Here is a 15,707-nt window from a genome sequence, read left to right on the forward strand (position 1 = left end):
AAAGCAGTATGTAAACATGAAATTGACTAGTGGTCCATTATTAAAGTGACCAGTGATTCCTTGTCTATGTACATAGGGCAGCATACTCTAAGGGTTGAATAACTGGGTGGTAGTCTGCTTGTGCTGGCTATTTAACAGTCTGAGGGCCTTGAGTGCCAGCTTTGATGCACCTGTACTGACCTCGCCTTCTGGATGACAGCGGGGTGAACAGGGCGTGGCTCGGGTGGTTGATGTCCTTGATGATCATTGGGCAGACCACACAACTCTCTGGAGAGTCATAAGAATTCAGATCCTTTACTCAGTACCTTGTTGAAGCACATTTGCCAGTGATTCCAGGGTATGACGCTACAAGCTTGGCACACCTATATTTGGGGAGTTTGGCCCATTCTTCTCTGCAGATCCTCTCAAGCTCTGTCAGGTTGGCTGGGGAGCGTCGCTGCACAGCTATTTTCAGGTCTCTCCAGAAATCTTCGATCGGGTTTAAATCCGAGCCACAAAAACATTGAGACTTGTCCCGAAGCCAATCCTGCGTTGTCTTGGCTGTGTGTTAGGGTCGTTGTTCTGTTGGAAGGTGAAATTTAGACCCAGTCTGAGAACCTGCGCCAGAGCTATCAGGACTAATTAAGGGGTAATAAGGCTGGTGGAACTGTACATAGAGGGTTCTAGGATGAACCCTCCAAAGATTCTAAGCTGAGACACGGAATTGTTTTAAGATGGTCATACTATGGATCATTTAGCCATTTAAAAAAAAAATCAATTTTAGAATAAAGCTGTAATGTAACAAAATGTGGAAAAGCTAAAGGGGTCTGAATACTTTCCCAACGCACTGTATACATGGTAAAAACAGATATTTCAAAAGGAAGTATCTGTTGAATTGTCTGTCCTATATCTATTTGTTGGCACTAAAGTATTTCCATACTTCCCTTCATTTTTAAAAACTGGTACGGGGTTACCTTGAGGTTTCGTGAGTCTTGAGGGCATCATACAAAACAACCAACATGTAGGAGTTTGTGAGAGTCGACGGTGTGGTCATATTAGTTTGTAGTCCAAACCGTTCGGATGCTACAGACAGAAGTTTTCCCATCGGTGGTACCAACTTCAGACAAGGCCCGTGAAGCTTGTGGGCATAGAAGAGACGCTCCAGACATTGTCGTGAAAATACAGATTTTCGGAATGTCTCTTGGTCTGACAAAAACCGCTGTAGCTCTGCCGCCTTCCACCGCAGATGCGACATCGGTGGATTGAATGGTAAATGCGATCTGCATAACATACCTTTGTAACGCCTTGTCTGTATACCTGCAAAACAGACACAAAAGTGAGCAGTTCAGTCATCTGCATCCAGTACAGATAAGTCTTACCTCTTCGTTGATTGATATCCATTGAATTGTGTCCCATTTACTGTTTTAGAAAGATTTGCACAAATATGAAACGCTAGATGGGGTCATAAAACAATCATAAAATGGACAAACCTCAATTGAGATCTTTACTTGATTCATAGTCTTTAAATGGTAAGACAAATGTATTTAAAAAATACACAAATTCAATTCTATACCATTGCCTCATATGAAAATGTTAAGCTCAAATCCAAAAAGCTAGTTTGAGTCAAGAGACATTTTATTTCATTGTACTTTTACCACTTTTGTTCCCAATTGGTAGTTATAGTATTGTTCCGTCGCTGCAACTCCCCTACGGACTCGGGAGAAGCTAATCATGTAGCAACAAGACATGAATTACGTGGATAACAAGAAAATAAATTGTTGGGGTTGATATATTTTTTCATTAGCAAATCAAGTCTGTGGAAATTCAGCAACAAAAGCGTGATCAAATTAAGATCCTACATCAGTATATGACAGAAGTAGGACTCCTCTATAAAGTCAATTTATATCTGGACTTTGCGTTTGGTGAAAATGTGCCTCTGCCAAACTGAAAATAGATAATTTGTCAGAATAATACCAAAGCCTTTTCATAACAGTAGAATCAATGAATAAGCGTTTTATTACGGGTAAAAATGTTAAAAACAACAATTCAAACTTCTCTACAACCCACACCACCAACCAGCCATCACACCGAATGCATTTCATCTGCAGCCACACTCATCCACCACCATGTCCTGGTAATGACGTAGGACTACGTTGTCGTTGTTGTCGTAGTAGAGCATGGATACAGGTGACAGGCGGATGGGTACGCAGCAGGGCTGGGGTGTGCCGTGGGGGTCCAGGGAGTGCACCAGAGTCTGCAGGATGGCATGGTTAGTGCCGTTCAGGCTCTCGCTCAGTGGGAACGGGCACTCTCCGTGGCAGTAGTTGGCAAGGTAGCCCTGCGGAGCAATGATCCAGTCCTGCCAGCCCACATCCTTGAATTCAATGTAGAGGCGGCGCGGCTTACACACGTTGCTGGGTGTAACCGGCAGGTAGACGGCGCTCCTCCTCTGCCGAGAGCGGCACTGGAGTGGATTCAGGGATACAACCACCAAGGAGGCATGGAACTCTGGGAGGGTTACGGTCGGTCCTAACGGGATGGCGTTAACCAGGTTCTGGGACATGAAGATGTCCGTCGCCTGGGTGTGGACAGGGTGTAACTGCAGCTCCAGCACCAGGCCGTAGTTATGACCCGGTTTACGCCAGTTCTGTGCCAGTGCTGTGAGGTCCAAGGTCAGGGATCCGGCCTCTGGTTCCAGCTGCACCGACTGGGACAGCACCAGCCTGCGGTGGGCCTCGTGGCTCGCTCCCCTCAGGGTCGCACGCAACACCTTGTACAGGGACACGCTGAGCGCCTGTGGGCCCAGGAGGAACCTTGGTGTGCGGAACATGTCCCACTGGAACTTGATTTCCAGCTGCGCCAGAGAGAGCTGCTCCACGGGCTGCAGCACAGACATGTTGAAGAACATGTATTTCTCCACACAGCCGTGGCAGCTGCCGCTCCAGCCTGACACCAGCCTACCTGCAGAGGACAGACAAAAAAAAAAAACATTTTTTAAAGGACATTAGGTCTACACTCAAGACGTAGGACCTAGGTTTCAATTGACAACTTTATTAGCACTGTTAAGGCTATAGACAATAAACAAAGCAAATTCTTATACTTTGTCCCCCTCGTTTATTTTACCGAGGTAGACAGTTTCAAGTTGGATATTTGACAGATATTCACACTTTCAAGCCTCAATGGCTTTCATACCACTTGAGCCAGACTCCACATAAGTGCCATGATGTTGGAAACATTGCACAGGTCTTATTTTCACATTAATTCACTTTCCAAAGCTAATAAACATGTGGAAATGTGAGCAGCATTTTGTATTCCTAGTTGAATTAGTTAGGGAGCGTCGACAAAGTACAAACTTCTTTTACATTCAAATTTAAATTGCTCCTAAGTCATGTGACCTACTGACCACAAAGGTTCAGAATGTCCACTGGCTATACCTTCATATCGCACACTCGGTCTACTTTCATCTCCTGCTTAAATCTGTAAGCGTCGCAGACCTTCATTTTACATGCGTGTTTAAAAAAAATATATATATGTTTGGAGTTAACAAAATGTTGCAGCCTCGCAATAATGATCTTTCACATGGACACTGAAAAGATCCGCAATTGGCTGTATGTGGTTTGGATCAAGGACAGGAGAGGTGTTCGAACAGAGGTGCTTAAAAGGAAGGGCACAGGTAGGCCTCATGAAAAATAATGTTTCATATGCTCTTTTTAATCACAGTAATAGGCAGTGATTTGTCAGTCCGAGTGAGCTTGATAACGTGAAAGAATCCTTTTCATAGCATCACTTTCATATACTGTACATTAAGACAAATCCTTCTGCGTTGAGTATTAGAACACAGTTTACAGAACCTGATATTTGAGTGCATTCACCACAAGCTACCTGCAGACAACTTACAAAATGCAATAGTGCATTTGAGGGTTTGTTTTTCTGATGAAAGTAGTTATGATGCATTGCCTACTATTTCTAACTGGAACATTTTGTGAGTAAAATCCTTTTTCCAAAATTGATTTAGGTACATTTTTGTGAAGAGGTATGAGGGTTGTGATATGGGTCATTTCATAGTAAAATCATTTAATGAATCAATACATTTCTATATTGCTTCCTCAGTATCTGCATGAACCATCAGGCCAAGTGTTTTTGGTTGACCCTGCGGGACAGAAAGAGAAAGGAGGAATCGGAACACGCTGCATTCAAATTCAGGTCATATTAATTCCATTGGATCTAATACATACATTCATAAGTGTAATAATTTTTTATGAAATACTGTGAAAAACTGTTGGCTGCTGGCTCTGTCACTTTCAGACATGTGCAGAGCAGACTGAAAGGGGAAGGGTAACTCTTGACTTGAACCACAGGGGTTCTCTGTATAGAGAGAGTAATCAAAAAAAAAGGCACAGACACACCCCTTGACTTTCAATTGGCACCGTTGACCTGTATGTATTCTCTCCTGATTGGCTCTGTGGTGCACAGTCTGGCAGTATGACCAAAGTGACAGAGGTATGAGGAGACATCCTCCTTTATTTATGGGAGAAAATATTTCCTAACACGTTGGATCCTATTGTTGGACAGTTAGAGGACAATGCATCAATCCATTTTTTTGTTTTTTTACTGATTACTGTCCATGAGTAACCTCAACCTTGTGGGTCTTTGGGCCAATAAAGTGCCAACTCAGTTCTACCACGGACTAGTCTCTCCTGCCCCTGTGAACGGGGACACAGGCAATCGTTTTTTAATCTAAACCAGACTTTTTTTTACTGTAGTACACAAACCCCTAATTGGGTCTCTTTTCTTGACACACAGCGGCAGTTTACCAGATAAAAAGGTCAGGAAGATCAAAAAGTAGATTGTTTTAAGGGTGTATTCCATCCTGTGCTGGCCCCATTGTCCTATCCATTCTGGATTCTGAGTGGTAAAATCAGAGCTGAAAAATGACTGTGTGTATACATTTTCCACCAAGACAGAACTACCAAAGGGGGTGGATTTGCAATCTGCCGCAGAGACAGCCTGCAGAGTTCTGTCATGCTACCTAGGCCTGTGCCCAATCTACTGCAGAGACAGCCTGCAGAGTTCTGTCATGCTATCCAGGTCTGTGCCCAATCTACTGCAGAGACTGCCTGCTGAGTTCTGTCATGCTATCCAGGTCTGTGCCCAAACAGGTCGAGCTTCTACTTTCAAAAATCCACCTTTCCAGAAATAAGTCTCTCACTGTTGCCGCTTGTTATAGACCCCCTTCAGCCCCCAGCTGTGCCCTGGACACCATATGTGAATTAATTGCCCCCCCATTTATCTTCAGAGTTTGTACTGTTAGGTGACCTAAACTGGGATATGCTAAACTGGGATATGCTAAACTGGGATATGCGGTCAAACGACCACCCCTCATCACTGTCAAACGCTCCCTAAAACGCTTCAGCGATCAGGCCTTCCTAATCGAAATGACCCTGGTATCTGGGAAAGATACTGACCTTATTCTGTCAGTAGAGGATGCCTGGTTATTATTTAAAAGTGCTTTCCTCGTCATCTCAAATAACTACGCCCCATTCATAAAATGTAGAACCAGGAACAGATCTAGCCCGTGGTTCACTCCAGACCTGTCTGCCCTTGACCAGCACAAAAACATCCTGTGGCGTTCTGCATTAGCATCGAATATCCCCCGCGATAAGCAACTGTTCAGGGAAGTTAGGAACTAATTTACACAGGCAGATACGAAAGGAAAGACAAGCTTTTTCAAACAAAAATTTGCATCCTGTAGCACAAACTCTAAAATGTTCTGGGACACTAAAATCCATGGAGAATAAGAGCACCTCATCCCAGCTACCCACTGCACTGAGACTAGGAAACTTCCCACCAATAAATCTACGATTATCAAGAATTTCAATAACCATTTCTCCGGGCTAGCCAATCTGGAACATCTCTTTCTAAAATTACCCACTGCAATTGTTGCAACCCCTATTACTAGCCTGTTCAACCTCTTTCGTATTGTCTGAGATTCCCAAAGATTGGAAAGCTGCCGCAGTCATCCCTCTCCTCAAAGTGAGTCACTCCAGACCCAAACTGCTACAGACCTATATCTATCCTACCCTGCCTTTCTAAGATCTTCGAAAGCCAAGTTAACAGATCAACCATTTTGAATCTCACCCTACCTTCTCCTCTATGCAATCTGGTTTCCGAGCTGATCATGGGTGCACCTCAGCCATGCTCAAGGTCCTAAACAATATCATAATCGCCATCGACAAAAGACAACACTGTGCAGCCGTCTTCATCGACCTGGCCAAGGCTTTCGACTCTGTCAATCACCACATTCTTATTGGCAGACTCGACAGCCTTGGTTTCTCAAATGACTGCCTTGCATGGTTCACCAACTACTTCTCTGATAGAGTTCAGTGTGTCAAATCGGAGGGCCTGTAGTCCGGACCTCTGGCAGTCTCTGGGGGTGCCACAGGGTTAAATCCTCAGGCAGACTTTTCTCTGTAAACATCAATGCCATACAACTCTCCTTCCGTGGCCTCCAACTGCTCTTAAAAGCAAGAAAAACTAAATTGGGTTGTTGTGCCATGGCGGAGATCTTTGTGGGCTATACTCAGCCTTGTCTCAGGATGGTAAATTGGTGGTTGAAGATATCCCTCTAGTGGTGTGGGGGCTGTGCTTTGGCAAAGTGGGTGGGGTTATATCCTTCCTGTTTGGCCCTGTCTGGGGGTGTCCTCAGATGGGGCCACAGTGTCTCCTGACCTCTACTGACTCAGCCTCCAGTATTTATGCTGCAGTAGTTTATATGTCGGGGGGCTAGGGTCAGTTTGTAATATCTGTAGTACCTCTCCTGTCCTATTCGGTGTCCTGTGTGAATCTAAGTGTGCGTTCTCTAATTCTCTCTTTCTCTCTCGGAGGACCTGAGCCCTAGGACCATGCCCCAGGACTGACTGACATGATGACTCCTTGCTGTCCCCAGTCCACCTGGCAGTGCTGCTGCTCCAGTTTCAACTGTTCTGCCTTATTATTATTATTCGACCATGCTGGTCATTTATGAACATTTGAACATCTTGGCCATGTTCTGTTATAATCTCCACCCGGCACAGCCAGAAGAGGACTGGCCACCCCACATAGCCTGGTTGCTCTCTAGGTTTCTTCCTAGGTTTTGGCCTTTCTAGGGAGTTTTTCCTAGCCACCGTGCTTCTACACCTGCATTGCTTGCTGTTTGGGGTTTTAGGCTGGGTTTCTGTACAGCACTTTGAGATATCAGCTGATGTACGAAGGGCTATATAAATACATTTGATTTAAATGCATGCTCTTCAACCGATCGCTGCCCGCACTCAGAATATGTGGACAACTACCTAGGTGTCTGGTTAGACTAAACTCTCCTTCAAGACTCATTAGGCATCTCCAATCTAAAATTAAATCAGCTTCCGATTTCGCAACAAAGCATCCTTCACTCATGCTGCCAAACATACCCTCGTAAAACTGACTATCCTACCGATCCTTGACTTTAGCGATCTCATTTACAAAATAGCCTCTAACACTCTACTCAGCAATTTGGATGCAGTCTATCACAGTGCCATCCGTTTGGTCACCAAAGCCCCATATTATACCCCACCACTGCGACCTGTATGTTCTCGTTGAATGGCCCTCGCTTCATGTTTGTCGCTAAACCCACTGGCTCCAGGTCATCTATAAGTACTTGCTAGGTAAAGCTCCGCCTTATCTCAGCTCACGTGTCACCATAGCAGCACGCGCTCCAGCAGGTGTATTCCACTGGACACCCCCAAAACCAATTCCTCTTTTGGCCACCTTTCCTTCCAGTTCTCTGCTGCCAATGACTGGAACAAATGTCAAAAATCACTGAAGCTGGAGACTCATATCTCCCTCACTATCTTTAAGCATCAGCTAGCAGAGCAGCTTACAGATCACTGTACATATCCCATCTGTAAAATAGCCCAACTACCTACCTCACCCCCATATATATATTTTTTTTTTTTGCGCCTTTGCACCCCAGTATCTCTACTTGCACATTCATCACTCCAGTGTTTATTTGCGAAATTGTAATTATTTCACCACTACTGCCTATTTATTTATTGCCTTACTCCCTAATCTTACTTCATTTGCGAGCACACACACACTTTTCTATTGTGTTATTGACTGTACGTTTGTTTACTCCATGTGTAACTGTTGTTGTATGTGTCGAACTGCTACACTTTATCTTGGCCAGGTCGCAGTTGTAAATGAGAACTTGTTCAACTGGCCTACCTGGTTAAATTAAAAAAATACTGTATGTGGGAATGTCTTATGTCCGTCCTACATGTAGTGTTGGTACATGGAAAATCCCTCAACTACATATACCATAAAACGTATATCTGCAATAGCAATTTATGTTCAACAACTGACATTTTCAGATATTATTTTGACAAACACACTTTGGCGCTTACAATCCATTCTCGATTGTCATAGATTTGGTGGGCACTGTCATTTGTGATAGGACTTTCTTTAAGCACATACTGATAACTTTCACTTAATATTTTTTTCTTAAAGTCTACAAAACGCTCTACATTTATTCACTCTGATAGGGTTGGATCCTATATGCTACTTTTATCATTGTCCTGTAAATGGTTCAGTGCCTATAATTTAGGCTGTATGTATATATATATATATATATATATAGAGAGAGAATGGGGCATAAATGAAATTTCCTCTACTACTAAATTATAGTGATAAGGAAAACAGAATACAAATTTGCCTATAGCTAATCAGACTTCCATTATGTTCACATAAAAAAAAAGGGAATATTTCAAAATGAGAAGATCCTGCCATGGAAAAGACAACTGGGTGGACATAAAGTGGAAAGGAGGGGAAATAACTGCAGGACACCTTCAGCTGCTGGGTCTTTGTAATGTAGGCTTGATAGTTATATTTTCAATAATGAATGGTTAGCTGTTGTGTGACAGAGAGTTTCTTTTAACCCATTTTATTTTTTGGTGAAGATGGCCAAGGAAGTTACACAGAACTTCCCCAACATCCCCTCCCAAATTGATATGGAACCTTCAAAAACACATGGAGCGAACTGCGAAAATAAATGGCTGAGGATATACAACAACAAAAAATGTCTGGTATGTAATGACATTTAATTCAAAGTAAATGTAAATTCTTTATTTTTATGTAGTTGTGTGGGACTGCCATGTGTTCAGTTCATGCCTATGATTTCAGAGTTCAAACAAAGCCAACAACTGCTTCATGTGTGCCACTGATAAAGAACCTGGATGTGGCCCAAAGACTGACTGGGTTGGTAACTTTATTTAAAATCTTTTGACAGACAATTTATGATATAATACAATGGACGGCTAATTCGTCATTCTGCATTGATATGATTTATAACGTGTTACACTTTGTTTGGTTTTAGGTTGAATGTTTTGCCAATGGTGGTTCCATGTGCTGCGCGGAGGAATGAAGACAAAAGAGTTCAACAGAGTAAAGAACATAAACAGGAAGTACAGTCTGTTGTTGAAAATGTATGCTATATCCACACTGAAGAGGCTCTGACATGTACATCAACCAGGGATAAAGAGAAAGTTAACACTGAAATGTTTCATACTTTTTTGAAAGTGTCTGTTGACATGTTGGAAAAGATTAAACAATTTCTGTTTAATTTGTCAATATTACATTTTTATTCATTGATTTACTGGCCACCATTACTGTGGTTACATGTTCAGTATATGTACTGACCAGCAAACCCACTGCAGCCTACCTCACTAGCTCACTCTCCATCCCTGCATTGGACCAGTAATAAATAGCATGACTCTCATACTTTTCCCTTTATGTTTGATATTAACAACAAAAGGAGATATTATCTGTCTCTCTCCTATTGTGTACCGCTGTTAAATACTGCAGAAAAATAAAAACCATGGAAAATAAGTACTTATAACTACCAATTATTATAGATAAATATTAAAGAAAAGGGTTAACACGGGACTGAACCCCCTAATTGTCAAACTAATATACAACAATATAGAAGAGACATGACTAGAGGTTATGCAACATGGGTGTATATTCACTGCACGCTTCTTAGGTGTGTAATGGACATGACCAAGGAGCTATTGAAATTTTAAACTGAAAAATGTGTTACACCACGTGATTTCACATTAGGGTAGTCAGTGTACATTCTGCACCATGTTTGAAGTCGGTAGGTCACAAGACCAAGGAGCTAAATGACATTTTAAATGTAGAAAAGTTAATGTTAATTCATGCGAGATGAAAATGGACAAACTAAAGGGTGTGCAATGTGTAGGGGCACTGAGTGGACATTCCGAACCTTGTTTGGAGTCAGTAGGTCACATGACGAAGGAGCTATTGAAAGTTCCATGAGGTTTGAAAAATTCATGGAAAATCATGTGAGATGAAATTGGACAAACTAAACGGTGTGCAATATAGAAGGGTTGTCAGTGGATATTCTGAACCTTGTTTGAAGTCACTAGGTCACATGACCAATGAACTACTGACATTCAAAAATGTCAATAAATCACAACATGTGCAATGTGTCTATGCAATCGGGTCAGCTACACCCAGTTTAAAGGAGTAATGGTTAAAGAGTTATTGAAATATTTGATTTGTCACTATGTTGACGGTACCTAACTGCTGTTGGTGAACGTAAGGAAAACTACAGGCGAAAATCCGTCGAATATTCAACCTGAAACTGTCTTTACCTCGGTTAATTTTGGCCCCAAAACAACGTGAGTGAAGGTATTCTTAAATAACAAACATGTTCGAAAATGGATTGTGTATAGCTATGTAACTCAATAATGAATTGATCTCACATTGTAATTCTGATAATATTTTCGTTCCCTCTGTCATCCACTGATCTTAAAGGGGCAATCTGCCTTCCCAACAATAAGTGTTTACCTAAAGAGTGGCACGGTAAACAACGGAGAGATGTGGCTGTAGAAATGTAACCTAACCACTCACATTCATACAGACGCCATGAAGGCCCATCCATTATATCAAAAGGATAGTTAACCATGTTCAGGAAATGCAGTTCACAATTACATTTAAATGGTTACTTAATTGTTTTACAAACAGGGTAAGACAAATTCATATTTTGGGTTTTTAGAGGGTACAAACGTTGAACTAAACGCATGGGGCATTATGTATCAGTTATATGACATAAATAATCAATGAGTAGCCTTTATATCGTTAATTTAAAAGTACAATTTTAAAAATGAACGTAACAATCGCAGAGTGACCCTTTTAACCACACAGAACTATGGGGGAGCCGCATTATGGAAGGAGAGACATAGGAATAAAGCTCACCTTGGTCCTGCACAAATCGAACAATGTTTCCGCGAACTCCATACTCAGACACCATGCACGGGTCTCTTTCGTGGGTGTCGTTCTCCCGGGTGCTGGTACGTTTGAACATCCTCCACAACACGGAGGGAACGCGGCGGTGTGTTGACGGCTTTGGCCGAGCGGAGAGGCCCAACGAATTTAAAAACAAGCGCTCCTGAGTCTTCAAATCTTCTCCATTTCCTAAAGCAGACGCACTAATGGATAAAATAGCTAGGGCTAAAATAACCAAAGTCTCCATTCTTCACGTTTGACCTAGGCTTTGCTACAAACAAACTAGCCTAACCTACAGCGTGTGTTTAGCTTTTCTTTCTATGTCTGCTTGTGAATTTAAGTCCCTGCGTGCCAATGTGTGATTGATCATTGTCGCTGATTGATTGGCATCCCGGATGGTTTCTATCGACACCTAGGTGCGAGACTGCGTAGACAATATATGCTAATGAGGACCTATCTCACAGATAAAGAGCATTTGCCGAAAATCTGCAAAAGTTACCTTCAAGTTAGCCTACCTCAATTATGCCCGCTTTTCTTGAGTTTCTATCATTATGACAGAACGAAAACAATTGTATTTCTGCTATCTCTATCCAAATTAATCTCTGAGGATCTTGACATTAACTGTCTCCAGATGTAATGTGGCATATTTCTAGGGACACTAGAGGTGCTTCTTTCCACTGTGATGATGCCAGGTTTCCCAAATTGGGATCAGGGAGCCAATGGCAATCAATATTTTAGATGTGCTGTCCAATCCAATTTCACTAGCAATATCACTGGTTCATTGATGATGATTTCCTGGATCAGTTAACAAGGGCCATGGCAATGGCTGCCTCCTCTGGGTCAGACAGAAACTGGTCATAGACCAAACAAACCACTTATTATCAACAGAGATGTGTTATTTAACTCCCTACAAATGTGTGAAATTTTAGCAACAGTGATGGATATGTTATCTCCAGCAGGGCCATAGCTATATATTAGTATTTCTATTTTATTTATATATATATATATATATATTGTATATATTGTATATATATATATTGTATATATTGTATATATTGTATATATATATATTGTATATATTGTATATATATATATATTGTATATAGAAATACATGCTGTAGTTTATTGTATATATATATATATATTGTATATATTGTATATATACATATATATTGTATATATATTGTATATATATATCGTATATGTATTGTATATAGAAATACACGCTGTAGTTTATTGTATATGTATATATTGTATATATATACAATACTGTATATATATTGTATATATATATATTGTATATAGAAATATTTAGGGACTCAAATGACTGTTCAGAGTTTGAATAGTAAAATGAACAGGATGCAATTTAGAAACTTGATTGTGCATCAGCAGTTTTCCTCTTGTTATATGTCACTCACTGACAGACACTCAATTAGCCCAATGTCAGTAAAACACTTTTAGATTGGTAAATTAGTCTAGCCAGCTATCTAAACTAAACTTGAAGTAATCATGACCTCCAGTGGGCCCCCATGATTTTGTTAGTCACTCTCACTCAGATATATTGTGTGTAGAATTGCAGGAGATTTGCTGTAAAAATGCAACAACAAAAGAAGTTCTGTAAAGCAAATGTATTTGTTTACTTTTTGTTAATTAATAAAATACATTTTCTGCTAACAGATCCATCTGTACGTGTTCAATTATAGTTTTTAATCCCGGTTCTGAGTTCATGTGTAATGGCTAATTGTATAGCTAATAGGGTATGTAAAGTTTTAGGATTAGTTACTTGAAATAGTTATATACTGAACAAAAAATACAAACGCAACATGTAAAGTATTGGTCCCATGTTTCATGAGCTGAAATTTTTCCAAAAGCTTATTTCTCTCAAATGTTGTGCCCAAATTTGAGTGATTGGTGGTGCATGGTGGTGGATGCATCATGTTATGAGTAGGCTTGTCATCAGCAAGGAATAGGGAGTTTTCCAGGATAAGAATAGATCTATACACAGGAAAAATCCTTGTGGAAACCTGGTTGTCTGCTTTCCAACAGACACTGGGAGACAAATTAACCTTTCAGCAGGACAATAACCTAATACACAAGGCCAAATCTACACTGGAGTTGCTTAACAAGAGGACATTGAATGTTCCTGAGTGACCTTGTTACAGTTTTGCCTTAAATCTACTTAAAATTCTATGGTAAGACTTGAAGATGGCTGTCTAGCAATGATCAACAACCAACTTGAAGAGTTTGAAGAGTTGTAAAAAAGAATCATGTGCAAATATTGTAAATTCAATGTGTGCAAATCTCTTAAAGAGTTATCCAGAAGGACTCACAGCTGTAAACACTGCCAAAGGTGATTCTAAGTATTGACTCAGGGGTGTGAATACTTAATATTTAATTTTCAATAAAAGGTGACATTCTATAATGTTGCCTGATATTAAAATGTTGATCTCAAATCCAAAATGCTGGAGTAAAGACAAATTGGTTTTGTTTACTGCAGTGAAACAGAGAGGAGGGGGATTGCTTTCAGTATGTGCAGTGGCCAGAGGATGGCAGGGTAATCCAAAATCTGTGACAGGGATAACTTGACTTTACAAATGTAGGATCTTAATTTGAGCCAGTTTGCTACAGCAGGAAAATGAGCATGCAGCAACAAGACATATGATTTATGTGGATTACAATTAATGGACATTTTTTTTGTAGGGCAAATCAATTCTTACATTTTAAAGTGTAAATTACAAACTTTAGACTCCTTGAATACACTACAAGTATGCATTTCCTGCTGGGAAGGGAAATTCTCAGCAATGAAAGAGTGATCAAATGAAGATCCTACATCTGTATATGACAGATAAGTAAGTCTCTTTTATAAAGTTAATTTAAAATCTGAACTTTCGGTTTAAGGTGAAAAGTGTGCCTCTGCCAAACTGAGAAGAGACCAGTGTTGATTTTAGCATGAAAATCTTGGTTGGAAATAAAAAATAAATAAAAGTTGGATGCATTCCAGCAAAGCAACAACACTAAACAATACATTAATTGCACTATAACAGTGACAAATGGTGCCCACAAACGGCCTACATAAAGCTGTGATTGAATAGCAGGCTAGTGATTGCTTTCCAATGCTGGAAGTTAGCCACTGTCGCTGATTCCTTCCAAACCACTAATTGTTGAATTTGCGACTTCCAACTTATGCAATGTTTACGTCCAATGGCCGATATGTTTTATCTATAATTTATATTCATATGACAAGGATCAAAAAGGATTTGCCAGTAGATTGTCGACATGATTTATGATGACTCTTAGCTAAGATTTTGAAAGTATAATGTTGACATGATCAGTCCAATCAAAGCTACTGTAGATAAAATGTGAATTGACATTTTAACTGTGGCCAATGACCTTGAGCCTTCTTAGATGGGCACTTCTAATGTAACTATGGCAGCACCCAAGGGGCTAGAATTTTCAAGTTCTACCCTTAGATTTGGCAGTGACATACTGTCCCCATGAGTGACAGAACAATGAGCCAATCATGGCACAATGCTCCGTATCTTCTGCTGGCTAACCCCACCACCACCACAGAAAGCACTGGGCTAGCCTGAAACACCTGCATTTTGGAACTGCCTTACTCAAGAAAACAAAAAAAATGACCATGTTTGTATGGTGTTTTATTAACTCAATGATATATATTTTTTACAATGTTTGCAAACTGATATAACACGTATTAATGCAAAATAACATGCAAAAGTCCACACAAAAATATATAAACTCAGCGAAAAAAGGACGTCCTCTCACTGTCAACTGCGTTTATTTTCAGCAAACTTAACATGTGTAAATATTTGTATGAACATAACAAGATTCAACAACTGAGCCATAAACTGAACAAGTTCCACAGACATGTGACTAATCAGAAATGGAATAATGTGCCACTGCGAGGAAGATCAGCTGTCTATCCTGTCTCCCTGTATTTTCCTGGCCACATCTGCAGTCCTCATGCCTCCTTGCTGCATGCCTATGGCACTTTCACGCAGATGAGCATGGCATCTTCCTTTTGGTAGCCCATGTCCTTGAAGTCGATGTAAAGGCGGCCCGGCTCACACACGTTGCTGGGTGTAACCGGCTGGTAGACGCCGCTCCTCCTCTGCCGAGAGCAGCACTGGAGTGGATTCAGGGATACAACCACCAAGGAGGCATGGAACTCTGGGAGGGTTACGGTCGGCCCTAACGGGACGGCGTTAACCAGGTTCTGGGACATGAAGATGTCCGTCGCCTGGGTGTGGATGGGGTGTGGCTGCAGCTCCAGCACCAGGCCGTAGTTATGACCCGGTTTATGCCAGTGCTGTGAGGTCCAGGGTGAGGGATCTGGCCTCTGGTTCCAGCTGCACCGACTGGGACAGCACCAGCCTGCGGTGGGCCTCGTG

General features: G+C 41.1%; 1 protein-coding gene across 1 annotated transcript; it reads right to left on the minus strand.

The window, feature by feature from the left end:
* Nucleotides 1–1,972: 1,972 nt before the first annotated feature.
* Nucleotides 1,973–11,961, minus strand: gdf3 (growth differentiation factor 3). Its single transcript, XM_020461332.2, has 2 exons — nucleotides 11,269–11,961; nucleotides 1,973–2,940 (listed from the first exon to the last, which is right to left on the minus strand). Exons 1-2 carry the CDS (start codon nucleotides 11,543–11,545, stop codon nucleotides 2,078–2,080), a joined length of 1,140 nt encoding a protein of 379 aa, XP_020316921.1. The 5' UTR covers nucleotides 11,546–11,961; the 3' UTR covers nucleotides 1,973–2,077.
* Nucleotides 11,962–15,707: the final 3,746 nt, after the last annotated feature.

The sequence above is a fragment of the Oncorhynchus kisutch genome, linkage group LG26 (genome assembly GCF_002021735.2).
Source record: "Oncorhynchus kisutch isolate 150728-3 linkage group LG26, Okis_V2, whole genome shotgun sequence".
Lineage (NCBI taxonomy): Eukaryota > Metazoa > Chordata > Actinopteri > Salmoniformes > Salmonidae > Oncorhynchus > Oncorhynchus kisutch.

What these genes read in the sequence shown, in the direction of transcription:
- gdf3 (XM_020461332.2), bottom strand. Translation starts at nt 11,545, where the DNA reads ATGGAGACTTTGGTTATTTTAGCCCTAGCTATTTTATCCATTAGTGCG. An exon ending in TCGATTTGTGCAGGACCAAG is followed by an intron (nt 2,941 to 11,268) that starts GTGAGCTTTATT and finishes TGTCCTCTGCAG; the next exon opens with GTAGGCTGGTGTCAGGCTGG.